This window comes from Tiliqua scincoides, chromosome 10, assembly GCF_035046505.1.
Source record: "Tiliqua scincoides isolate rTilSci1 chromosome 10, rTilSci1.hap2, whole genome shotgun sequence".
NCBI lineage: Eukaryota > Metazoa > Chordata > Lepidosauria > Squamata > Scincidae > Tiliqua > Tiliqua scincoides.
The window spans coordinates 23,804,589-23,832,023 of record NC_089830.1 but is presented as its reverse complement, the minus strand read 5'-3'; the positions used below and the strand labels follow the sequence as shown (position 1 = coordinate 23,832,023).

The 27,435-nt window shown below is 46.4% G+C and overlaps 1 protein-coding gene and 1 pseudogene across 1 annotated transcript; both read right to left on the bottom strand.

The window, feature by feature from the left end:
- Positions 1–1,779: 1,779 nt before the first annotated feature.
- On the bottom strand, positions 1,780–25,405 carry LOC136661053 (very-long-chain 3-oxoacyl-CoA reductase-like). Its single transcript, XM_066638074.1, has 12 exons — positions 25,391–25,405; positions 24,424–24,495; positions 24,114–24,189; positions 23,270–23,380; positions 22,194–22,258; positions 20,826–20,870; positions 20,694–20,728; positions 17,212–17,293; positions 15,567–15,632; positions 13,083–13,229; positions 2,562–2,654; positions 1,780–1,848 (listed from the first exon to the last, which is right to left on the bottom strand). Exons 1-12 carry the CDS (start codon positions 25,403–25,405, stop codon positions 1,780–1,782), a joined length of 876 nt encoding a protein of 291 aa, XP_066494171.1.
- LOC136661924 (5S ribosomal RNA) lies at positions 16,192–16,311 on the bottom strand (annotated as a pseudogene).
- Positions 25,406–27,435: the final 2,030 nt, after the last annotated feature.

The following is a 27,435-nucleotide window of genomic DNA, read 5'->3' as shown; positions in this document are numbered from 1 at the left end:
CGCCACATTGGCACAGCTATGTCAGCGCTGGAAAATTGGTTAAGATTGTGCCCTTAGTGGCATCCAACCAACATTAACCCATCAGTGTCATCCCAAGGTGATAATGCTCTTTTCTTTTTTCTTAGTCTTAGTCTACTAAAAAACAGTCTCTGGAACAGTCTGTTGTATTTTAAAACACACAAACTTTAAACTATAGCCATGGGCAAAACAATCGACATCCACTTCGCGCGCACACACAGACACACAAATCACTTGCCAACTGCATTTATTCCAACATCAAAGTCCTGAATGATCAACAGTCTCACAAACATAGTAACACACACACAGAGTGTAGCTAATCTACATCTGAGATGCGTCTGTTGACATGATAACCCTTGAATGTTGACCAGCCCAGTGTGTGACTCAGGGACAGTGGAGACCTCTATCTAAACATGTGAACTCGAATTTATCCTGCAAGACTGCAATCCTTAGTACACTGGCTTGGGGGTAAGCCCCGCGGGCCTCAGTAGGTCTTACTCCCAAGGTCTTAATGCACTGCTGCAGGTTTTCTCCAAAATTACAGAGGACAAGTTTGATCCAATCTGGATTGATGAGCTTCCTATTTTTGATGCAATTCGAGTCAATGGAGTTGAATTTTCCCAAAATGTGCACAGCATTTTGAGAATTGAGGGCTGGAGTTTTTTTGTTTTTTTTTAAGCTTAATGCAGCCTAATTCTAATCTTCACGCCATCCAAAGTAGAAGCAACCCACTGGCAGACACAAAACAGGAGTAGTTTACTCTTAGTCTCTAAGGAGAAGAGGATATGAAAGTAAGTTATTTTTTTCTGCTGGCCATTATCCAGCTCAAAAAATTGTTTGGACAATTTCCTTCTAAATCAAACAAATGGAGGCCACGATTCGATGCACATTTATCTTGTAGAAAGTACCACTGAACACAGGGGGACTTAATTCTGATTAAATGTACATAGGGCCACATTGTGGAGTTGCAGTGCTTGGCTCCCTTCAGAAGTGCAATCTACACACCCAAGAATCTAGAATAAGTAACACAATTTAAAGCACCACTTTGGTGCTAACCTCCTGTTACCCCCATCTCACCCTGAAGCCTCATACTAATGTCTTCAATCAAGAATATAACCACAGGTGAAACTCACCATTGCTGGGGGCTCACCAGATTCCACGCAAGACGAAAGAGATGTGGTGAAGAGGTTCTTGAGCGTGTGTAAGCTTTGATTGAGGCTGGAGGGTTCTCTCGCTATATCCCATCCACTGAGCAGCAGGCAGGAAATTCTGGTGTCATCAGATTCAAGAATGCACGCTGCAGCACGCACCTAAGTATATTTTGCATCCATATCTTGAAAGCACAAACCTGGTCTCTTCTTCGAACTGAGCGATAAGGTCCAGCCCTGGAACACAGGGGAAAATAAGGAAGATGAGTGTCTCTGATCAAGTGCAGGGAGAATTTCCTGTTCCCTTCCTGATGAGTGACTGTGCTCAGACCATGTGCTCAGCATCTCTGGGGTTAGTGGGTCGTGGATATTGGGGCAAGAGGTCACCACTGCAGGCGGCTTGAAATCAGACATTGAGCTTGTATGAAACATAAATTCCAGACCTGGTTACAGAAATCAAAAGGGATACAGAAACTGGTAGAAACATTCTCAGTTTGCATACTATTTGATACCAGGACAAACTGCTTCATCATAATGAAATTAAGGGTTGCCAGCTGTTTTTACTGACTCTGCTCCCCCGCCTTTAGTATTGGGTAGCCAAATGAAGAAAGGGCTACTGAACCTTCAGGATGATGATGGCGCCATGATGGTGGACGAAGGAATTTTCTTTGCTGCAGTCTTCCTAAGAAAAATGGCCACAAGGGGGAAAAAAAAAAAAAGACAGTGGACAGGCTTCTAAGGCAAACTTTTGCTCATGGAAGAGTTTTCTATCTTGCCTCAGAGCATGATGCAGCGAAAGGGAAACTTGTTCCCAAAATGTAGTTCCACAACTTGTGGAGTTTGTGCAGCTTGTGATAGTATGGAACAATTAAGGGAATGAACACTGGTAGGGAACCTTCTGTTTTGTGCGCACAGCAGGGCGACAACCCTCTCTCATTCTCGCCCATCACTTATGGTTTCACACCTAAGTACAAAAGATTTCTGAATATTTTCAGTCAACCCACCAGTGAGCCAGTGCAGAAACATTTTTCTGCACCAAGAGTTGCGCAACTTTCTCCTGCTCCCCCACCCCACTCCCTAGGTAACTTTCCTTTCTTTGAAAAGGCTGATTCACACATACTGGATCATTCTGGTGGATGATCCACAGCTAAACATCTTAAGGGATGTGTTGGGGGCTTTATGAAAAATACACAGAAGACAGGGATAAGGACATAAGAAGACCACTGCTGGATCAGGCCAAGGGCCTATCTCGTTCATCTTCCTGTATCTCACAGTGGCCCACCAGATACTTCGGGGAGCAGACAAGTCCACAAGATATCTGCATCCTGTTGTACCTCTCCCTTACACCTGGCATTCTCAGGTAGCCTACTTCCAAAACCAGGAAGTTGCACATACCCATCGTGGCTTGTAACCTGTGATGAACTTCTCCTCCATACGTCTGCCCAATTCCATTTTAAAGGCATCGAGGCCAGAGACCACCACCATATCCTATGGCAAAGAAGGTTCCACAGATTAATTACATGCTGGGTAAAGCATTTTTTTGTTTTGGTCTGCTTCCTTATTTCCGTCCTCACGTGACAAGCACAAAATGAAGTGGAATCACACACACACACACACACACACACACACATCCAGTGTACCCTACACTTTCTGCTTTGTTTAAAGGGAGTGGCTCCATCTGGGGTGGGCTGGAGGGAGGCAGCGGCAGCAGGTTCAGTTTTCAAAGGTCTCCTGTGGTAGCCCTGCCACTTGAAGCCAGTCGCATTGTTCTCTTGAGCTGTGGGCCAGCCCTTGTGCACCTGTTCTGCTTACTGGTGAGCATGATTGTGAGAAGTGATTGTGAGAAGCGACTAAGATGATTACGGGGCTGGGGCACTTCCCTTATGAGGAAAGGCTGCAGCGTTTGGGGCTCTTCAGCCTAGAAAAGAGGTGCCTGAGGGGGGACATGATTGAGACATAAATTATACACGAGATGGATAGAGTGGATAGAGAGACATTCTTTTCCCTCTCACACAACACCAGAACCAGGGGACATCCACTAAAATGGAATGTTGGGAGAGTTAGGACGGACAAAAGAAAATATTTCTTTACCCAACATGTAATTAGTCTGTGGAACTCCTTGCCACAGGATGTGGTGACGGCATCTGGCCTAGATGCCTTTAAAAGGAGATTGGACAAGTTTCTGGAGGAAAAATCCATTACGGGTTACAAGCCATGATGTGTATGCGCAACCTCCTGATTTTAGAAATGGGCTATGTCAGAATGCCAGATGCAAGGGAGGGCACCGGGATGCAGGTCTCTTGTTATCTGGTGTGCTCCCTGGGGCATTTGGTGGGCCGCTGTGAGATACAGGAAGCTGGACTAGATGGGCCTATGGCCTGATCCAGTGGGGCTATTCTTATGTTCTTTTGTTCTTATGATGCCACCATGAGGTGGATGTATATGTAGTTGCCACTGCACTCCTCTCCTCCACACTTCCTTTTCCGCTCTATTCCCCCACACCCTTGCTTTCTGAATTAAGAGAGTAAGAGGAGGTGGACCAGCAAAGCTGGGCAGATGAGGCAACTAACACTCTTTTAACCTACCTGACATAGAGTCACAACAGGTTCCCCACCATCGATATGAATGATCTGTAGTTGGAAACACCTGGAGAGGTATAAGAGGTATTGCAGCTCCGCCTCTTGGGCAGCCAGTTGGATAGGAAAGGGCCATTGTCCATGTGGTCTCTATCTTGTGGGTTAATAAAGGTTTCTTCAGACTGTTGTGATGATCAGACTAAATCACACCAGGCAAAACCCACACAGCAGGTGTAAAGCACGAAATTGTGTTGCAAGAGCCAGATAATATATCATTTGATGCCATTGCATTAGGGATGCAACCTTTAGCAACTTATTATTATTATTATTATTATTATTATTATTATTATTATTATTATTATTATTATTAACCGCCCTGGGTCCCTTTAGAGCTGCCCTGGGTCCCTTTAGGGAGAAGGGCGGGATAGAAATAAAGTTTATTTATTTATTTATTTATTTATTTATTTATTTATTTATTTTTATTATTTTTATTACTATTATTATTATTATTATTATTATTATTATTATTATTATTATTATTATTATTATTATTATTATTATTATACTGCTTTTCAATGAAAAGTTCACAAAGCGGTTTATAGAGAAAAATCAAATAACTAATGGATCCCTGTCCCCAAAAGGCTCACAATCTAAAAAGATGCAAAAGAATACCAGCAGATAGACACTAGAAAAGACACTGCTGGGGTGAGGAGGGCCAGTTACTCTTCTTCTGCTAAATAAAAGAGGAGCACCCACTTGAAAAAGTGCCTCTTATCCAGTTAGCAGGTTTATACAAGTTGTGTGCCTTGTTATCCACGATTATCCACTGTTACACAGGTTGTGCCTTGTTATCCATTTTGGAACCCCCAGTGGATACCAAATCGGTGGAAAAATAGCTTTAATGACATGCTTACAGGTTTCATGCTCCCCCACTGTCACCCCAGAATGCATTGGTGCAGATGCTATAATGCCGTGTTTCTCAAACTGCAGGTTGGGACCCACTAGGTGGGTCGCCAGCCAAATTCAGGTGGGTCCCCATCCATTTCAATATTTTATTTTTTATTTTTAATATATTGGACTTGATGCTGTCATAGTATGTGAATGCATTTGGGGAAATGTTATAGATCTGTGCTTTTATCAGGTTACTATGTATATGCTTTTAACAATGATAGTAAATGGGACTTACTCCTGGGTGAGTGTGGGTAAGTATTTGTACTAGGGGGGATGGTATCCCTGATAACAGTGTAGAAAAACAAGATGGTATTAATTAACTGCATGGATTGATTTTGTAAGTTACACAGGGAAACTGCATCTGCCAGTCCCTCCAAAGTTGCATGCATTGATTGCAAGCATATTTCATCAACACACTTTCCAAACTATAATGATTAACCAGCTAAAGTTTCTTCAGTCAGCAGAGAGTTGTAAAAATGTGGTTGCATCACATGTATATCTGTTTGGCCTTGTGCAGCACTGGTGCACCTTCCACCTCATCTTCGAACCTGTTCAGGCCAGTCCCTTGTCCTCGCAGCACTTTGAGCACACAGGAAGGAGGAAGAAGTCACACACGGAGGTTTTGTTTTCACACCTTCCCTTACCACCGACAAGGCTAGCAGGTTCTGTGCTTTTCCCCCTTGTGGTTTCTGAGCGTGCACTTCACACTTGCTTACTTAGCAAACAGGTGCAAATGCATCAGAAGAGGAGGCTTTAAAAAGAGAAAAATAAGGCTTGGGGGCAATGGCTCCCCAAGAGCGCCTCTCCACCTTGTGTATGACGGAAACAAAGTGGAGTGATCCATGTCCTGTTCCCCCTTATTTTGATCTCTTTTTCCTAATTCTTTGGACACTTTCAGCCAAAAGAATTTACATTTCAAATTTGAATAAATTTGAACAAATGAATACATTAGAGATGGAACATATGAATGAATGCATTTTACTGAACTTACTTATAATACACATGAGATCCATGAACTGTGTGCCACACTGCTCTTGCACAGTAAAAACCTACAGACCAAGTCAGAAACTGAAGTGCTTGGGACAATTGAAAATAGTGTTTTCAATATAATTTGTATCAGTTTTTATTCTGTAAACTGTCTTGAGCGATGCTGATGTGGGAGAAAGGCGGGGTATAAATTCTTCAAGTACATAAATACAGAAGAAAATCATTGACTGTCACTTTTTAGGTAATATGATCAGTGCTATACATAAATATACATTTTTCTCAGATTTAACCTGTGTGTCAATAAATATCTCTGTGTGATAAAGAAAAGTCAGTAATGTATTTTAATTCAGCATAAAAAAATACCGTTAAGATCAGACAGTTTTTCCTGTGTGCCAAACATTTTGTTTTATTTTGTAGAGCTGTATGATTTGTATTTATTTATAATGTGCAGTGCAATTCTATCTTGCACTGGAACAGGCAGGCCAGGAGGCCACAGACACAGGCCACAGGAAGTACCCGAAGGACAACAAAAATGGTCTCTCTGTGCCCTTAATGTTGCTAAAAGAATTATACTCAAGACTTGGAAGGAAAAGTGCCTGCCTGGGGCTTCTCAATGGATGGAGGATCTCCTGGCTCTTTCGATATCAGAATCTGTTGCATATAGAAGACAATTTTTTATAGATAACTTTTTGGATATTTGGAAGTCTTTTCTAGATATTTATGTATAGACCTGCTAGAGTTTTGCTGTCATCACGGTCTCTCTGTCAGCAACACGTTTTTCAACACAAAGCCCCAACATAGAGTCTCTTGGAGACATCCAAGATCAAAGCACTGGCACCAGCTCGACCTGATCCTCACCAGACGCTCCAGCCTTCCCAGCATCAAGATCACACGCAGTTATCATGGTGCTGCCTGCGACACTGACCACTCCCTGGTGTGCAGCAGAGTGAAACTGCAAACAAAGCGACTGTATCACACGAAAAAGGAAGGAAGACCTCGCATTGATACCAGCAAGACCCGGGATCAGAGAAAAGTGGAGGAATTTGCACAAGCGCTTGAGGACTCTCTTCCAGGCCCGGCCGACGCAAACGCATCCAACAGATGGGAACATTTCAAGAATACCGTTTACAACACCGCCTTGTCCATATTCGGCAAGAAGACCAACAAGGCGGCAGACTGGTTTGAAGCCCACTCTGAGGAGTTGACACCAGTCATTGAGGAAAAGAGGAGAGCTCAAGCAGCATACAAGGCCTGTCCCAGTGAGCGCAACCTGCAGGTCCTCCGAACTGCTCGCAGCAAAGTCCAACAGACTGCCAGGAGATGCGCTAACGACTACTGGCTCCAGCTCTGTTCCGAGATACAGATAGCAGCTGACACGGGCAACATCAAGGGGATGTATGATGGTATCAAGCAGGCCCTAGGTCCAACACAGAAGAAAATTGCCCCTCTGAAGTCTGCCACAGGCGAGGTCATCCAGGATCGGGCGCAGCAGATGGAACGCTGGGTGCAGCACTACTCTGAGCTATATTCCAGAGAAAATGTAGTCACCGAAGAAGCACTGAACAACATTGAGTGCCTGCCTGTGCTGGAAGAGCTTGACAGTGAACCAACCCTAGAAGAACTTCACGTGGCCCTGGACTCCCTTGCCTTTGGCAAGGCACCTGGAAAAGACAGCATCCCTGCTGAAGTCCTAAAATGCTGCAAAGAGATCATCGTCACTGAGCTGCATGAAATCCTCTGTCTCTGCTGGAGAGAAGGTGGAGTACCTCAAGACATGAGGGATGCAAACATCATCACGCTGTACAAGAACAAAGGTGACAGGGGTGACTGCAACAACTACCGCGGCATCTCTCTCCTTAGCGTTGTAGGAAAGCTGTTTGCCCGAGTTGTACTAAAGAGGCTCCAGGTACTTGCAGAGAGCGTCTATCCAGAATCGCAGTGTGGATTCCGAGCCAACAGGTCCACCACTGATATGGTATTCTCCCTTAGACAACTGCAGGAGAAATGCAGGGAACAACGACAGCCACTCTTTATAGCCTTCATAGATCTCACAAAGGCTTTCGACCTGGTCAGCAGAGACGGCCTCTTCAAGATTCTCCCCAAGATTGGATGTCCACCCAGGCTCCTCAGCATCATCAGATCTTTCCACAAGGACATGAAGGGCACTGTTGTCTTCGATGGCTCCACATCAGACCCTTTTGCCATCCGAAGCGGAGTGAAGCAGGGCTGTGTTCTTGCACCAACCTTGTTTGGGATTTTCTTCGCTGTCCTGCTGAAGCAGGCCTTTGGAACTGCAACAGAAGGCATCTATCTCCGGACCAGATCAGACGGAAAGCTCTTCAACCTCTCCAGACTGAGAGCAAAATCCAAAGTCCAGCTGAAATGTCTGCATGACTTCCTCTTTGCCGACGATGCAGCTGTCACTACCCACTCTGCCAAAGATCTCCAGCAGCTCATGGATCGTTTTAGCAAGGCCTGCCAAGATTTTGGACTGACAATCAGCCTGAAGAAAACACAGGTCATGGTTCAGGATGTGGACTCACCTCCCTGCATTACAATTTCTGAGCATGAACTGGAGGTTGTCCATGACTTTGTGTACCTTGGCTCAACGATCTCCGACACTCATTCTCTCGATACCGAGCTAAACAAGCGCATCGGTAAAGCAGCTACCACGTTTTCGAGACTCACAAAGAGAGTCTGGTCCAACAAGAAGCTGACGGAACAAACCAAGATCCAGGTCTACAGAGCTTGCGTCCTGAGTACACTTCTGTACTGCAGCGAGTCATGGACTCTTCGCTCACAACAGGAGAGGAAACTGAGCGCTTTCCACATGCGCTGCCTCCGACGCATCCTCGGCATCACCTGGCAGGACAAAGTTCCAAACAACACAGTCCTGGAACGTGCTGGAATCCCTAGCATGTATTCACTGCTGAAACAGAGACACCTGCGTTGGCTTGGTCATGTCGTGAGAATGGATGATGGCCGGATCCCAAAGGATCTCCTCTATGGAGAACTCGTGCAAGGAAAGCGCCCTACACGTAGACCACAGCTGCGATACAAGGACATCTGCAAGAGGGATCTGAAGGCCTTAGGGATGGACCTCAACAAGTGGGAAACCCTGGCCTCTGAGCGGCCCGCTTGGAGGCAGGCTGTGCAGCATGGCCTTTCCCAGTTTGAAGAGACACTTTGCCAACAGTCTGAGGCTAAGAGGCAAAGAAGGAAGGCCCATAGCCAGGGAGACAGACCAGGGACAGACTGCACTTGCTCCCGGTGTGGAAGGGATTGTCACTCCCGGATTGGCCTTTTCAGCCACACTAGACGCTGTGCCAGAACCACCTTTCAGAGCGCGATACCATAGTCTTTCGAGACTGAAGGTTGCCAATACTATATGTATAGACCTGCCAGCGATCCTAGTTTTATATATAAGGATATCTGTAATCTGTAACTTTGGCATATTTATTCTTCCTTCTTATAGTCTTTTCTTTTTTTCTCCCCCTCCTTTTTTTTTTTTTTTTTGTTGCTTTATAGGTTTTTTAATATACATACAGGTCCAGCCTATTTATACACAAATTTTTTATACAAGGATTTGACTCAACAGGAATGGCCCCTGTAAATAAGAAGGAATGCGCTGATTCCTGGAGAAGGGGGAAAATGCACCCCTTTAAAATCAATTTAAAAAACTGTTCAGTTTTTTAAACTCCTCCTTAATGAGAGGAGGGGGGGGGCAGCTGGCTGACAATCCATCAATCCTCTCTCTCTCCCTGCCTTCCCCCTGAGCACCTGAAAGAAAGATACTTTGCATTGGTGAAGGGAGGGGTTGGAGTGAAGCCTTTCTAAGCACTTTGAGAGAGACTGATTGTTGGGTTGCCGTCATAATGACTGTTATCTTACATCACAAAGGTCAGCAAGGCTGTTTTTAAATCACTGGAGCAAAGAAACTATGTTTTTCAAAATTGATTTGCTATAGTGTGTTTTTTTGCCATCCATACGAGTGCTTGGAAAGGAACCCATGTAAATAATTAGTCTCAACCTGTATATCATATTGAATTGTATGATTGTATCTTTTTTATTTTATGATTCATCAATAAAGAAAAGGAAAATATGATTCAGCTGAAAATAAGAGGTAGTCATGGCAGCTGAGCAAAAAACCAAGCTCTGCCTGTCACAGACAGGGTGCATTACATTATACAGCAGCAGCAGAGTCCCTTGCTGTCATAAGGTCATTCAGTGAACATTCGGTCCAATCTATTGCCTTTGTGGTGTAAACAGACACTCCCTGCCAGATACTAACTGGGTGTACAGGCTAAAACTTGTTGCCTGGTGCAATTGCTACCCCCTGCACCCCCTTAGCTACACCAGTGCGTTCTTCGCCTGCCACTTCCTGGCCTTCCTGGAAAGTGGCACTTGCAGCAGCAGCAGAGTCCCTCTCTGTCCTTAGCCTCATTCTAGACGCTAGGCCTTGGCTGCTTCCAATTGGCCCCAAATTGGTTTTTATGTGATAAGGTCATTAAGTGAACATCCAGTCCAAACTATTGCCTTTGTGGTGTAAACAGACACTCCGTGCTAGACACTAGCTGGTTGCACAGGCTACTGGAGATAGATTGCCTCTTCTTTGAATTAAGAGCCTCTCTGTTGTGTAAACAGTCACTCTGCTGCAGGCTATAAGAGATGCAATTTCCTCATTAAGAGCATCTTTATTGTGCTTTGACCACTGTAATATAAGTGGTTCGTCATTAAGCAAATGGTTGTTAAACAGTGCACGCCTGTATAAGGATATATGTAACTTTGGCATTTTTGTCCTTCCTTATTATAAGAACATAAGAAGAGCCCCGCTGGATCAGGCCAAGGGCCCATCTAGTCCAGCTTCCTGTATCCCACAGTGAACCACCAAATGCCCCAGGGAGTACACAAGACAACAGACACAACCTGCGTCCTGGTGCCTCCCCAATCAGAGGCAGTCTACCTCTAAAGCCAAGAGCTTGCATATACCTACCATGACTTGTAACTAGTAATGAACTTTTCCTGCAGAAATTCCTCCAATCCCCTCTTAAAGGCATCCAGGCAAGATGCCATCACTACATCCTGTGGCAAGGAGTTCCACAAACTAATTACACACTGGGTAAAGAAATATTTTCTTCTGTCTGTCCTAACTCTCCCAACTTTCGTGGATGTCCCCTGGTTCTGGTGTTATGCAAATGCTTCCTGGGGCATTATACTCTTTCCTTTTTTGTCCCCCTTTTTCCTTTATAGGTATTTTAAAAATACATATATAATATTGCATTTTACGATAGTACCTTTTTTATTTTGTTATTCATCAATAAAGTAAAGAAAAAAAGATTCAGCTGAAAACGAGAGGCAGTCGTGGCAGCAGAGCTAAAAACCAAGCCTCTGCCTGGCACAGACAGGGCGTGTTACATTGTACAGTTTTTCCGGATGGGCAATCATCATTTAGCAACTTAACAAAACCAGCGAAAAATGAGCGCCAGGAGAAAAATCAGTTTCAACCAGCTTTCAGTTGTTTCGCTTTGATGGTTCTCACCCTTTCCCAAAAAAGCGGGAGGGGGGGGAAGCAGCTTGCCAAGTTTGCAATTGAAACTTGGTGGGAAACTGCTCATCAACATAGGTGTGCAGGAGAACAAGACCCAAACAAAGCTTTAGGGCTGGGACACTGGGCCATGACCCATCCCCTCGTGGATCTCCAGAAAGGAAGGCTAGTCCTGCCTCATCACAATCTTGTGGAGGAAGAGAAGAAGAGCAGTCCCGATGGGTGAAAAATGCAACCACTGGGGAAATAATGTCCGTGCCAGGAGCCACTGAAAGGCAAACGAAAAGAAGGAAAATGCTGAGCAAGGCTGAGTGAGGCTTTTCTCTGAGCAAGAGGAGTATTTATTATTATTTATTTATTGGAGTTGCGATCTGCCTTTCTCCCTGGGGGGCACCCAAGGCGACTAAGGAGTAGAGTTTGGGGGATGTAATGAGGCCGCAGCCTTATTAGCCAGAACTGGCTTCAAATTTATTCCCTCCCCCCCAGGAAACGCTTGGTTCTGGGAGGAGGCCAGAGGCACAGATGCCCCAAATTCTCTGTTACAGAATTCTCAGCATCCTCACAAGCTGCAGTTCCCAAGGCCCTCGGAGAGGAAACCAACTAATATCAGCAGGGCCGGCCCATCCATGAAGCCAACTGAGGTAGCCGCCTTGGGTAGACTGATAGGAGGAACTCGCCTTCATGTGCTCACCGGCTTCTGCTCCCCTCTAATGTATGCCTGAGAATCAGCAGAGCTACTACTGCATTAATGGCACGCAAACTAGTAATAGTTCTGCAAACTCCACATCTCACCTACGGAGGCGAATTTCAGACTCCTGATCGCCCAATTAAAGAGGTAATCGGAGTTTGTTCTGCCTGGCCTGGACACGAGAGTCCCTCCCCAAGGGGGAGGTGAAAGTGGGCTGGGTCTTGCAGCTACGGCGGACCTTTTAAAAGGGGACGAGACCCAGCCCTCTTCCTCCTTGTGCACGTGGGCACCGTGGGAATACCTGCCCGCCCACCCTAGAGGCAGTCTGAGTTTAACTGGTCGCTGTTTGGGGCCGGGTAGGAATTTTTTGCTGCCTGCCAAGATTGGTCGAGGGGCAGGCAGTTTTTTCACCTACCCCAGACTGTTATGGGCCAGGGGGTTACACCCCCCTGTTTGCAAGCTGCCATTGGTCACTTTAAGAGGGCAGGTGGTGCGGGTTAGGAGGCGTGAATGGGACTCTGGCATGCACCTTCAGGCGGCATAGGCAGGGCAGAACCCTATTTCAGTCCTCAGGGGCTCGGCGGCACGAGGACGTAGACAGGGCCCTGGCCGGGACCGCGGGGCACACCTCAGAGGCTCAGCGGCTCGAGGTGGCGCAGTCTGTGGTCTGGCTGCCTTCCCCTTAAGGGATAGACATGGATGAGATGCGCCGTCCCAGCAGCAGGGCGCGACGGAGTCGGGTGCATGCCCGCCTGGGGGCAGAGGTTTCAGGTACCGCCCAGAGGTCCCTCCCCGCACCACAGGGGCTTTCGCTGCCTCGGATGCTGCAGGTCTCAACCTCTGCTTCTCTTGGTAACATGAAATAAAGTTGCCCTTTCTCCCATATCTGTTGTCTCGAGTGTTCATTGGACAGTGCGGAAACAATCTCCGATTGCATTTTGTAACATGAAAAACAAGTGGAGGTGGGAAATACAAGTGGAGGTGAAAAACGTGAAAAACAAGTGGAAGTGGGAAATAAAACTACCCACAACTAAATAACGTTTGGACTTTGCCCCAGAGGCAGACCAAGAATATGTTGGTGCTTCACATTTTTTGTATAGAGGATAAAAAGCAAACAATGGCTTGCCGCTATCCATTAATCTACCTAGCAACTCAGACACTGAACTCACCGTAATGCTGTGCCTAAGTGTGCCCGAGGTTCTGTTGGTGAGCCCCACGGTATCCATTGCCTTGTGTGCAAACACATCTGCCGATATCTTCATATATCTTACAACCTTGGTAGTTATACTGGTGTCAACAAAACCGGGCAGCACACTCTGCGGAAGGAAGGAGCATTAGAGTGAGTGACCATGTCTGAATCCATTCTTGTCTTCTCCAACTTAAGATTCCTCAGGTCAGGGGCTGGGAACTGCAGCCTGATGTTCAGTTGGCAGAAGGTTCTAGGCTGGAGGTCTAGGCTTCAAGTACTTTTTTTCCCAGACCTTGACAATCTGGAGACTTCATATTCTGTCTGCCAATAAATGTGTATGGACTGGCAAAATGCCAATCCAGGTTTTTAGAAGTTACTCTAACATTGGAACCTCTTTGCCAATTCTGTCCCTTTTGTTGCTTCTAGTTCAGAATCACTGGGGAGTAGTGATGGGCTGCCTCTTTAATTAGGCAGTTCCTGTGGGGGGGGGATTAATTGTTGTCTTCCTTTCATTATTATTTTCATTTTTCCTGTTTATAATAAAACAACACTATCACAAAATAATATGAAACAATGGAAGGGAACAAGTAATTAAAGCAAGCTTGCTTCCTCCTCTCCTTGGTCCTGCCCCTGGATACTAAAGTTGGTTAACTAAGGGCGCAATCCTGATTGCACCTTGGGCCAGCGTGGACTTGCACCAGGCCAGGAGGGTTGCAAACATGCCCTTAGTAAATTTGCACCTCCTCAGGAGTCAGCTGGGCCATGGAGGGTGTGAGGTCTCCCTGTGGGGGGAGGGGAGGGCCCGCCTGGCCTTTCCGAGGGGGACCCCCTTGTGGAGGCCTCAGAACAGTTCACCAGAAGAAGAGGGGGGGTTGTGTCACCCGGTTCCCCCTCTTTGGGTTGGCAGCATTTGTCAGTCAGGAGCAGGGGCTGCTAGCAGCAGATCCTCCTGCCTGCTCTTCTAACTCCCAACTGCCTTGTCATCCCTGGCCTCCAGGTTTATGTAGGGCAGACCCCCGCTTTGGCCCCTCCCTTTCCCTCACAGGGATGGTACAGAAAGGGCCTGTCTCTGGGACTGCCCTCCCCTGGGATGACCAGCACTCCTCCCCTTCCTCTCTCTGGTTCCCTCCCACCTCCTCTCACCTGGAGCTGCCAGGGTTGTTCCTGAGATGGCTGGGAAGGCTGCTGCCTCTGCCCTGGTCTCTGCCTTTGGGGGGTGGGCTGGCCCTGCCCACCTGGGTCCTGTAGCTCTGCAGACAACGTTGGGAGGTCCAGCTGGGGGCTCCCGATGTCACAGCCAGGTGCCCTGCCCGCCAAGGCAGGCCCTGGCTGGCTGGGTGAGGGAGTGCTCCCCTTCTCCCCCGAGGCAGGGGAGGGGCGGCTGTCCAGCAGCCGAATGGCCTGCGTCCTGTCTCCCCCCTCCCTCCTCCAAGGCGGAGGAAGAAGCGGGGGGGGGGTTCAGCACGCAGTGTTCCTCTGCTGCGCTTTGCCACCCACCGGAGTGCCCAGGCAGCATGTGGGGAGGTGGCCCCATGCTCCACCAGCTTCCTCTCTGATCCTCTGACCCAGAAGTCCTCTCCCTGGGTAAGTTGGGGACCTGTGGGAGGGGAACCCCGACAGAGGGACACACACCAGTCCACGGTGGCTGCATCCTGCCTCCACACCAACTTGGAAAGGGATGATTGCCTCGGCCAAGCTCAGCCGACATAGGGGTCTGGGGTGAGCGGGGAGGAGGCGGGGAGGGAGGTGTTCCGGGGTGGGGGGAGGACAGGTGGAGGGCGGTCCTTGGGGCAGGCAGGTGAGGAGTAGGAGACTGGGTGCCAGCTGTTATGCCAGATCCCAACATGGAGCAGCATGGAGCAGCTTCAAGTCACTCCACTCTCCTCAAACTTATGCTACCTCCAGAGGTGGTGCAAGTTCGAGGAGGCCCATTGGGGCTGTGGTGGTTTACCCGGGGGTAAGGGAAGGAGTTTCACCTTACCTCCAGCTGAGCCACTTCAGGCCCCAATCTTGCACTGGATACAGCGCAGCTGTCCTGGCCTGCCTGTTCCAGTGCAAGGTCAGATTGCGCTGTAAGACACATTTCATTGTGCTCCTGACCGTGCTACATACAAAGTGAAAAAGGAGGAGGAAGCCACTAATTAATGTTGCAGGGGCCTTGTGGAATGGGACTTCTTTGATCTTGGTTGTGGGGAAGGACATTGCTAGACAAGAGTGCTATATCACACATCAAGGGGACCCTTTGTTTTAATTCTCCTCGCTGCAGGCGGTGGGAGCACAGGGTGTCCACAGCTGGAAGGAACCTACAGTGTGGACGTGACCAGGAAGAATGCCATCCCATAGGCAAATCCTAATTTCTTAACTGGAAGAATTTTGCCCTGTTGAGCCCTGTTGAGTGGTCTGCCACAAGTCCGATTGTCCTTTGATTGCTTGGGATAAGAATAGGAGGCTCAATCAACAGTACCTGCACAATGATGCCTTTGGAGCGGTATTCTCCGTCCAATGCTCGGGAGAAGACATCTATAAATACCTGAAAGGGCAGAAAAGTCAGAGTCTGAGGGCGAAAATACCTCTGTGAGCATTCAAGGTGTAGCAACCTCTTCAAAAGAAGGTCTCAATTGACAAGGGCACAATCAAGCTGCATGTTCCACTTATGTGAAAAGTAGATTATTTGAAGGTCATGAAGGACACACAGTGGTAGCAGGAAAGAAAAGAATGGATTTATAGCACTTTCCATGCTGAAAGGATGTATTGGTGACACATCAACACACAATCCTATGTTAGACACAATCATTGTATGTGTGCCCTACTGTCCTTGAAGACTTCTGTGTGAAAAGCAGGAGGGACTTGGAGTCATTCTGACAAGCAAGAGGACCCATTCTGGGTCCTCCAGTAGCGTCGCTAAGGGGTGCAGGGGGTAGTAATTGTAGTGGGCCACAAGCATAAGGGAGGGCAGCAATCTGAGCTGAACACTAGTGACCAAAATTGTTAAAACTTTGGTTTTATAACACCATCATGTTATACACCATTCAATGTGGAATTTAATACAGAATGGTTGGCAACCTTCAGTCTCGAAAGACTATGGTATAGGCCTACAGCACCTGGTATTCCCAGGCGGTCTCCCATCCAAGTACTAACCAGGTCTGACCCTGCTTAGCTTCCAAGATCAGACAAGATCAGGGATGTGCAGGGTAACAGTTGCTGAATGCAATGAAACAAACAGCATCAAAATATCTCTATTATATCAAAAGTTACAGCCAAATAATAAAAATACAACTGCATTATGTAACAAAAACTATGTTTGGTTAACTCAAAACTGACCATTGAGACTGTTCATTCTGAAAGCCAATTACGTGTTCCTATGATACAGCAGGGAACCAATAAGTTGTTGATATGGGGGGAGCCTGGGGGGAGGCAGCAGAGCAAGTGGGCAGCGAGCTGCTGGGGGAGGAGGCAGATTTTCCTCCATTTTCACCCTTTTTAAAAGGCCAAGTGTGACGTCACAACCAGGGCATTCTGAGTTCAGCACTGGGCTACATGATCCTTAGCTACGCCACTGGAGTCCTCTCTCACCCTGTGTGTGACATCTTCCCCATCCATTGGGAAGGGAAGGATCTGGAAAGATCAGCCACAACAAGAAAATCACCAGTCGTCTTAACAGAAGAAGAAAAAGCTCAGTCAATGGCTCCTCCTATCTTGTATCATCCTGTGTTCAAGCCCTTTGAGTTCTTCAGCTTGCAGGAGGGCATCTCATAACAGGGCACACCTGAGCAGCCTTTCATATGGCAGGTGTAGCCCCGTAAAAATGCACTCATTCCTGTAGTTCTTACTCTTTTTCTGCTTAAGCTAGGAACACACCAGCAAGTTTTTCGTGCACAACCAGTCAACTGCCCCTCCAACCCAAGCCACCTCTTTCCCATCCAGAGAAGCTGCAGGCATGGTGGGAAAAAGACAGAAGAAACCCCCTGGAAGTAATATTACTATCACTCAACTGACTGGGAGCTGGCACCTTTCCCTTCAGCAGGCCACAGAACTGCACCAGAAAAATATGTCGTCTTGACAGCCTGAACCTGAAGATATAGGGTTACAGAGGTGTACATGCTACTCACCTTGGATGCAGCATATATCTGTTGCAGGGGGATAGGACGACGGGCAAGTAACGAAGACATGTTTATGATAATCCCCTTCTTCCTACAGAGAGAGTCAATCTAGTGAGTTACAGCAATATCTGCCCTTCCCTAAGGAATCCAATGCAAACCAAGATTCTCCAAAATATTCCAGAGGCAACAGGCAGGAATGCCTTTACAGCAATCAAAAAGCCCTTGTGGCACCAGAAAGACTGTGACCCCAAGGACTGGAAAAGAGCAAATGGAGACAAGCAAATGTCTATTTCTAGCTAAGTACGCTACATCAGTGCTTCTAAACTATGTGATGTGGCCAACCAACCATTTTGGGTTCAATGTGCCAGGGACCAGAACCATCTCTGCGCTTCATAATGAAGTCTTTTTATCTGATCACTCCTCCTTAGATAAAGTGGCTAATACACAAGGTAGCAGGTTAGTTGAGTTAATGTCATCTTTTCAGTTAACTTGCCTTCATGGCAGTTTTTTGGATAACTCATAGGGTTATTTCACTTTCTTAAAAAAAAGTAGGGCAGCAAGTGTCATCAATTATATTTTTTGTTCCACCAGGTTATTATCTTTTAAGCTGAACTATGACATCTTAGATCGTCCTGATAGTGATCATTTACCTGTATGTCTCTCTATATCCACAGAAATGCCTCAGCTGCCTTCTATTTCCACTGTTTGGGCTGAGAGGAATATTGTTGTGGGGAAATGATTGAAATGGTCCCCCACTATGAATTTATCAATCCAGGAATTATTAAACAGTCCTAATCTTGTGGTTTTGCATAGGGACGTTGTTAAAGGAGACATGGAAATCACGGGAACCTGGTTCTGCCCCCTACCAGGGTAGCTGGTTTGATAAGGAATGTAGATTGGCCAAAAAACATCTGACTCGATTGATTAGGAAGACAAGACAAACTCGGCTAGTTTCAGATTTAGATGCTTTGACCCAATGTCGTTCAACTTATAAGGAACTTCTGAAACAAAAAAAAGAGTGCACATATGTCAGCTCAGTGGAAGGAATTGGGGAAGGCTGTCGTGGAAAAGAATGAAAAAAGTTTTGGTCTTTAATTTCACCTCCCAATTTGGGTCTTAGCTGTAAAATGAATGACTGTATTGCTGCCGGTACATGGTGTTCATATTTTAGTAATATATTTGATAGTGACGCCAATGCCAGGCAAAATGATGTTAGCAATAGCCAGTCGCTTTTGGCATTAATACCAGAATGGCCCCCAGTCACAGAACAGGAAGTAGGTGAACTTATAGATGCTCTAGCAACAGGAAAAGCACCTGGAGAGGACATGATTCCTCCCGAGGTGTATAAGACCAGTATTGAATGGTGGACCCCTCTCCTTGCCAGATTATTTATTTACATTAATGCTGCAGGACTTTTCCCAGAAGGCTGGAGGCAGAGTATTATTTTTCCAGTTTACAAAAAAGGGGATAATTCTAACCCCCAGAATTATCGCCCAATTAGTTTACTGGATATTAGTTCTAAGATCTACTGTCGTTATCTCCTTCAGAAGTTGGTAAAGTGGGTTGAGGAAAGTGATATTTTGCTTCAAGAACAAGCTGGGTTTAGGAAAGGCCATAGTACGGTGGATCAAATCTTTGTCCACCATTTAATTTGTAAATATACAAGCAAATGGCTATTTGCAGCATTTATAGACTTTTCCTCTGCATTTGATACAGTCCCTAGGGATCGTCTATGGGATAAGCTTGCTGGGACTAATATTGATAGGAGGCTGCTGCTCTTAATGCAGGAATTATATACTAATACTACCTTGAGGGTAAGGATTAGTGCAGATGAAAGATTGACGGAGGAAATTCGTTCTACCAAAGGTGTTAGACAAGGGTGCTTGTTGGCCCCACTTCTTTTCAACCTTTATATTAACAACATTGTAAATGTTCTAACTCATGCAGATCATTTCCCCCCTTCAATTGGAAACGTTAAGATTGCAACCCTTCTTTATGCGGACGACATTGTTTTATTATCTTTGAATAGGAAAGGGCTTAAGAGAATTTTAAACAAGCTACAAGATTTTAGTGATTCGGAGCAATTGAGGGTGAATTACGCCAAATCTAAAATAGTGGTTTTTGGCAAGCGTTTACCTAAATTTAGTTGGACTTTGGGTGATCGCAAGATTGAACAAGTTCCTGCCTTCAGATATTTGGGTGTATTCTTTGACAAAAGAAATAGCTGGAAATCCCAACTTCAAAACGTTAAAACATTAGCACAAAAATCAAGCTATGCCTTACTAAAAATTTTCCATTCCAGAGGAGGTAATTTGGTAATTCCAGCTTTAAAGGATTTTCGGGGAGAGTAATTTCTCAAATGTTATATGGTATAGAGATCTGGGGTATAAAGCAGAACAACATACACATTCCTGAAGTTGCTCAGAATAAATTTTTGAGGCACATTTTGGCAGTTCCCCCATCTACTCTGGCAGCATTTCTCAGAATGGAGACAGGTATAGTATCTATAAAGGCCAGGGCTGCCGTAGCCATAATTTCTTATTATAAGAGAGTGTTGGACATGCTGGAAAATTGTCTTCCTAAACTCTGTTTGGCTGAGCAGTGGAGAAGAGGAGGTTGGGCTACTTTGGTGCAAATGCTCTTAAAATCTAAAGCTCTTTCTACTGACATTTTTGTCTTTTCTGAAATTAAACAAATGCTGAGGGAATGGATGTTCAAACTGGATAATGATCAGGACTTAGAAATAGTAAGATCTTCAAATTTTTCTCAGCTGTATCGTTTCCTGAAACCAAGTCACTCAAGAGTGCAATATTTATATTCACTTACCTTTGCCTCTTTGAGAAAGGTGTTTACTGAACTGCGTTTCCAAACCATGCCAACGGCAGTTCTAGATGGCAGATATTTGTCCATTCCCAGGCATTTGAGCTTTTGTATTTGTGGAACAGGACAGATCAAGGATATTGTACATTACCTGCTTCATTGCCAGCTTTATCAGAACCCTAGGGTAAGATTTTTGGAGCCTATTTTGGCTACCCTTCAAGTGGAGAACACACAAATGAAATTGTGTTGGTTACTTTCCGATTGTGACCCATTGGTCACTTATAGCATAGTGCTGTTTGCCAAAGCTGCCAGAACTATTCATGCCAACTACTTGGGGGAAATAGCGATAGATTGTAAAGGAGATTCCTTAATATGATGGGTGTAGGTGCCTTTGTGCTTGATTTTGACCTAATTTTATCATTTTATCATTGTTTCTATTTTGATGCATACTTGAATCCATATATTTTATCTTATCTCATTGTGATGGCTTTTAGCTAATACAATAAACAATTTTGACTATTTTGACATCTGCTCATGATACTTTTTTCCTATACTGTTGACAACCCCAATCAAAATCCAGTTTCCTTGGAGGAAGCAGAAGCCCTCACAGGTGTCATTCTGGAATACTGTACAGGCAGGTTCTGAGGGGTTCAGATTCCCTCCTCGCCTACCTGGCAACCATCTGAGGAAGGATGATCTGTGTCATCTAGGAGAACAAGAGCAGTGACACACAGTCAGTGATGGGAAACGGGGCCCAAGCACCTTCCCCTTCCATGTCCCATATCCATCCATACATCACCCACCTTCAATGTCGAAAGTATATTGCAGTTCACCAAGTCAGGTATATACTGTAAGAGACGGAAAAGAAGTGTGACTGTCTTGGTTGTTGTCTTGTCACAAAGCTTCTGGCAGCTGATGAGAGACCAAGGGGACCTTGACTTTCCAGACCACCTTGGCATCTCTCCACAGCCTTTGGAGCGTCACAGGACACTTCAGCTAGTAAAAGGTGGAGAGAAAGAGCGGCCACAGTCTGAATTTGACAGAAGTAGAGCCTGAGTCTACTTGAAGACTTGAATTCAAGGTTTGTTTTAAAATGTATTGATTTTAGTTAAGCTCCACTTTTCAATCAAAATAGTGTCCTAAAAAAGACCTACTTCCTTGGTCACGGTGTTTACTAGCTCCTCCATGCAAGAGAGGGATGTTTCAAAAACAAGACAAAGGCACAAGAAGGCCCCACCCCTGGCACCCCGTGTGCCCGCCCCCGGGCCCGCCCTCCCCCTCCCAATAATGCCCCTCCCGCCCCCTCCTCACACCCCCATGCCTCCTCATCCTCCATGCAAGAGAGGGATGTTTCAAAGATAAGACAAAGGCACAAGAAGCTTCCACTCAGTCACAGCCTCTTTCTGTGTGCCTCTCACTTCCAGTGCCTCACCTCTTCAATCGCAGGCAGCCATTTGCCCATCCAAATGAGGGCAAAGACCAAAAGCCAGATCTGATAGCACAGAATGTGTTTCCTAATCATCTTGAGAACTGCCTAGAGAAGCCCTGTCTGGAAACTCCGACCAAAAAATAAACTCCGATACAAAAAAATAAAGCTGAAAACAGTAGAATGTCAACTACCTTGATAATAAGAAGCCTGTGAAAAGCCAGGAAGACAGAGAGGACCAGATTTCAGTAAACCTCTATGCATGGCTACAGGAAACTTACTCCCAGGTGAGTGTATATATAAGACTGCAGCCATAGTACTGTTCATGGTTAAGGTGTACAAATTAACGTGTGGCTCTATTTGCAGCAACAGAATGGCAACCTCTCTGAAAATTGTTTCCAAGAAGGTTAGAATTCCTAATTCCACACCATATTTGCTCTAGGAAGAGGAACCCAGCAGCTCAGGGTCAGTGATTAAAAAGACCCAGTGTTGGGCGGGGGCATGTAAGAGCCTCATTACATGCCTGCTTGAGACCTGTGAAATATGGGGTGGTGGACAGGGGAGCCACAAACAAGTGTTGTAGTATCTGTACTTTACATGCTCAGTTGATTACAACCTAGAGATGACAGCCAACATGTCACAATGCACTGAACCACCAACTGTGTGCAGGAGAGATTGAACAAATGATGGTAGCTGATGACAGGCAGGGATGTGCCAGGCGGTCTTTGGTTGAGACCAAACTAACCTTGTCAATGTCAGGGAGGTCTAGAAAACGCAGTGGCTGAAATATGGTCGTGCCAACATTGTTCACTGTAAAAAGAGTGACCAGGTGGTGAGTTGTCACATAGACACAGAAGGCCAGAGGGTCAGAATAACCACCCTTCCACCTTCGCTCAGCAAAAAAGCAGAGAAGCACAAAGAGACCTCATGCACAAACTTCGAGATGATGGGCTGGAACGTGGGTTAAAATTAGAGACCACCAGACTGATGCACCCACAACATGTTCAAATGGAAAACCTAAAGCCATCTTCAAAAAATTGACCCTCTCCCCATTTTGGTATTCTCTGACCCTCTGTGGGAGGGACTTCCAGTGATTTATCCATGGCTTGCTGGACATACAGTTCACTCCTATCTTGCACTGGAACAGGCGAGTTCAGCAAAAGATTGGGGTTAGAAGTGGCTCAGCAGGACAACTCTTCCCCTTACTCCCAGTTAAGACACCACAGCCCCAGTGGGTCTCAGTGGACATGTGTCACCTCAGCACCTATTGTGCTGTTAGGATTGTGCACATAGTGTGCATGTTGCATTATTTAAAAAATCTTAATAAAAGGTATAAATAGGAAAAGGTGCATATACCCAGAATGCCATCTCAGAAGGTGGCACAAGTCTGAGGAGAACAGAGCAGCTTCAAGCTCTTCCACACTGCCCAGGGAACGGGGTTGTTATCCATCATAACAGCTGGGTCCCAGCCCTGCCTCCTGCTACCTGCCCACCTGCCCCCAGGAACGCCCTCCACCCGTCCTCCCACCATCCCAGAACACCTCCCTCCTGCCTCTTCCCCGCCTTCCCCAGTCCAGTGCATCGGCTAAGCTTGGGTGATGCAACCCTCCCTCCCCAAGTTGGTGAGGAAGCAGGATGCAGCCTCCGTGGGCTGGCACGCAACCCAGCACCGGCCCAGCCGACTCCCGAGAAGGCGCTAACGTGTGCTACCCTCCTGGGCTGGGACTGGTGCTGGCCTATTGTGCTGTTAGGATTGCTCCCATAGTGTGCATGTTGCAAGATTTAATAATAAAAAGTATAAATAGGAAAATGTGCATATACCCAGAATGCCAATCTCCAGGCCCTGCAGAGCATCTCGAATCGGCTCATAGCTTTCCGATCCCTCGGTGAAATCCATCTGGATGACTCTGGTGCTTCGGCCGTGCTGTTCCTCTGGGAAGTGAAGGCAAAGAGATGCTGGAACTCCTTGCCAGAACAGGTCACTAGACCAACAGGCAGACTTAGGAACACTGAGCAGTTGTCTGACACATGCAGGTGTCCAGTCTTGCAGGGGTCCGAACAGCCTGTCCGGTTATGTCTCCGAAGCAGAACAGCCAAATCCTAACTAACTTTCTGTGCCGAGATGCAGCGGCACCAGTACGGCCTCCACTGTATCCAGCATGGAAAGAGAGGCAGCTGGAGGTCTCCCTGATGTTAGGAGACACCTGTTCCCTTGCCCTGAAGTAAGCAGCCACTGCCGCGATGGGAGTACTTGGATCTGCTCCAGCAAAATCTTTAGCTCAAGTCCAAAGAGCCATATGTCGGTGTTTCAGGCCTGGGAAGGGGGATAAGATCAAACAGGAGCCTATGCTGCTGTCCATGCCCCCTCCCAGTGCTGGTCTGCCCTCCCCATCCCCCACTACCGCCCTCCCCTCTTATAATGCACACTCTTCCTATAACAAAAAACAAAGAGATAGCAAAAGAACAGCATACTTATTAATCTGTCATCATAAAACAAGCAACCTTCAACATGGCTCCAACTTGCTGTGTCAGTAATTACTTCAATTACTTTAATTAATTCTTTTCTTTCAGGATCCCAGAGCTCTGGAAAGAGTCCCATTTCTGAGAGCTGGACCCAGCGGCTTGCCCAGTCACCTCCGCCTCCCAGGTGCAGCTTCTCACTTACCAATTTCAGCAGCCACCTGCTTCAGCTTTTCCAGGGAGCGGCTGATGAGAACCACGTTGAGGCCTCTCTTGGCAAGCTGGAAGCCCAAGGAGAGTCAGGAGATCAAAGGGTTAGCCGCAAAGGACTAGCTGCAAAGGCCTAGGAAAGGCCAATCACCAAGTGTGAAAAGTGCCTGCTGTGCTCCTTTTCCTGTCGGAAGGTTCCTGGATCACTTGTGTCTTTCTCTTTGCTTACACCTTGAATGTACATGAACCTAAGCATGCCCAAGAGGACCCTTCTAAGATCCTTTCAAACATCATAGTCCACTCACCTCATGCGCGTAGGCTTTTCCAATCCCCGCCGTGGCTCCGGTTACCACTACAAAGGAGGCAGAAAGGACAAGCTATGAACAAGAGGAATGTCACCCGGAAGAGTTTCACTCAAGAAGTTCAATCCTTGTCAGAAATCCAAAGAACTTCCTAAGTTCATCATCTGAGGACCCCTTTGTGACAATGGCTTCTGCATGAAGGTCATTTCAGTGCAGGAAGAGGTGCCAACTGCATTACATACAACCCGTGGAACCCCAGGTGCACATGTCCACCCCTGCAAAGTAAGAGTGCTGGGGATACAGTCAGAGCTGGACACAAACCCCAGGAGACAGATTTGGTGAAGGAGCCAGGCTGCAGGATCGGGTTGGAGTAGTGTTGGGTTTGAGTGAATAAGTGCTGAGACAACATGATGAATGCGCAGACAGAGGAGACGGAAGAATGGGTGAGAACAAGAATAGAGACTTGATAACAAGGCAAACCCAGACCGTGTGCCAATAAGTGCAGGATCCAATTTCCTGAGCCAATTGAGGGTCAGAGTTTTTAGTCCATTAATTAAATCTGCACCAATATCCATCTAAACAAGACCATCATTTGGAAGATAAAAGGCAGGCTCTCCTTGTTTTGAGAGGATGCATTCCTGAGTCTCAGCAGGCATCATCTCAAGAGTGGTGATCTGCTTTTGGCTTCCCCTCTGCCATGGTTTATAGCAACATGTATTCATAAGAAGTCATTTCTTTTAAATGTCTTGCTCAATTAACCCATTTCTGCCCAGCTCACAGGTATGCACATTTGATCACTTGCATACATGCAACATTGGGCAGAAATGACTGAATGAATGCATTTTTTAAGTCAATCTAAAGGTCTTCAGAGATGAATCTAACTTATTAATCAATGAGCTGCGGGGAACCTGCACAGGATTCAGCCTCTGTTCCATTCCCCATGAGATGATGGCACAAAAGAGGCACTCACCTGCCCAAGGTCCATAGCTGGCCAGGTCTACCCCTTTCCACTCTTTTGACAGCACATAAATCCTCAACCGATGTCCCACGCCACAAGCAGCTTGCCAAAGGAGACGGAGAACAGTTATAATTCCGAGGATAGACAGTGCCAGGTTGAGATAGAACGTGCTGTTGGAAGTCATTGCTTCTCTTTTTCAGCAGCATACACTGTCCCTGATCAGACAGCTTCACGAGAGATGGAGCACAAGCAGGCTCTTTTATTCTTCTATCTCAGGGAGGTGCCTGCAGAGTTGCTAAACCTCTAGGAAGGTGCTGGAGTTGCCAGGAATCTGCAACAATCCCTAGGTGACTTTTGAAAACCATGCTGGAGATTTCAACAGGGGCTGCAGGAATTTCCAATGTAACATCACTTGCAAAGACTTGCTAGAGAGGCCAGGATTTGTTACCCAACTTTCCTCCTGGGTAAGTGTGCATTGGACCGGGGGGGGCGGGGGGCAGAATATGCCACACTTGCTGAAAGTCTTTTTATTCCCACTATGTATACATATGTTCCATATGTATTTTCCATGTACCACATGCTGCGATACAAGGATATCTGCAAGAGGGATCTGCAGGCCTTAGGACTGGACCTCAACCTTGGCCTCTGAGCGTCCCGCTTGGACTGTGCAGCATGGCCTTTCCCAGTTTGAAGAGACACTTGGCCAACAAACTGAGGCAAAGAGGCAAAGAAGGAAGGCCCATAGCCAGGGGGACAGACCAGGGACAGACCACACTTGCTCCCAGTGTGGAAGGAATTGTCACTGCCAAATCAGCCTTTTCAGTCACACTAGAAGTTTTCCAGAACCAGGTCCACTAAATATTCCAAGGAAAGATCTAAGGAGTTCAATTTGGAATCAATTTTATAAAACCAGCTAGATAAAAAGGGGTCTCTTATCAGGTCATGAAGAAGGGAATGGGATGGAAGAGACAGATGGAAACGGAGCCAAAATTTAAATGTTAAAGCCCAAGCTATAGTTGAAGGGAGATGAACTCCCAGCTTGAGAGCCAGCGTTGCTAAGCAGATGGAATTTGGGACTCCGAGAATCCTCCTAAAAAATACGGCCGCAACTTGGTCCAGAGTGCTATTGGCTTCCGCAACCCATATGGGGACGCCATATAACAATTGGGTCACGATCTTAGCTCTAAAGATCTGAAGAGCAGCAGGCACAAACTGGTTACCGATACCATAATGGAACCGAGCAATCGCCTTAAAATGATGGTGTGAGGTGGCGATAGCTGACTTCCTATGGGCCGCCCAAGTTAATCGGTGATGGATATTTAGATTTTATATACTGCCTTTCTCTGTTTTTACACAGCAATATATTCATTTATGTAAACTTATGTAAATTTATTCAAATTTTAAATGTAAATTAATTCTTATTTCCCCCGGCCCCCAACATAGTGTCAGATCGACGATGTGGCCCTCCTGCCAAAAACTTTGGACACCCCTGGTTTAGGGTGAGGGTGCTGACAGCCAGGATAGTCTTTGGAGCCCAGGTCTACCAGGCTTCATGATGCAGAGCCCAGGTCTACCTGACCGTGCTGCACCAGCAGTTAGATAAAGTAATACGGAAAACCAAACGCGCTCCCAAGTCTCTTTAAAATCTTTGAAATATAGAAAAGCCAGTGCAGAAAATTTGCATCTTCATATTTGGGTTCACACTAGAATGGACAGCATGCTTTGTGCACCAACATGAACTCCTGCAGCAGCTGTAGCCCCACAGCTGGGCCTCTGAGCTCCTATACACTCCTTCATGGTTATGGGATCCACAAGCCAGAGAGCTACAGCGGCAGACCTGTTCCTTCCCAGATTTGACAGTGTGTTAAGGAGGGCCAAGGATGCATTCCTGGGGCCGGTGTGTATGGGTTGCAGCTGCAGTGGCCATTGCATGCCCATCTCAGGGAGGTGCCTGCAGAGTTGCTAAACCTCTAGGAAGGTGCTGGAGTTGCCAGGAATCTGCAACAATCCCTAGGTGACTTTTGAAAACCATGCTGGAGATTTCAACAGGGGCTGCA

Bases quoted from the DNA above. Each gene is read 5' to 3' on its own strand.
- LOC136661053 (XM_066638074.1), bottom strand. The intron at 20,871-22,193 runs GTTAGTTTGGTC...CGTCTCTTACAG, and splicing joins ACCTCCCTGACATTGACAAG to TATATACCTGACTTGGTGAA. The intron at 2,655-13,082 runs GTGAGTTCAGTG...TCTTTGCCATAG, and splicing joins CACTTAGGCACAGCATTACG to GATATGGTGGTGGTCTCTGG.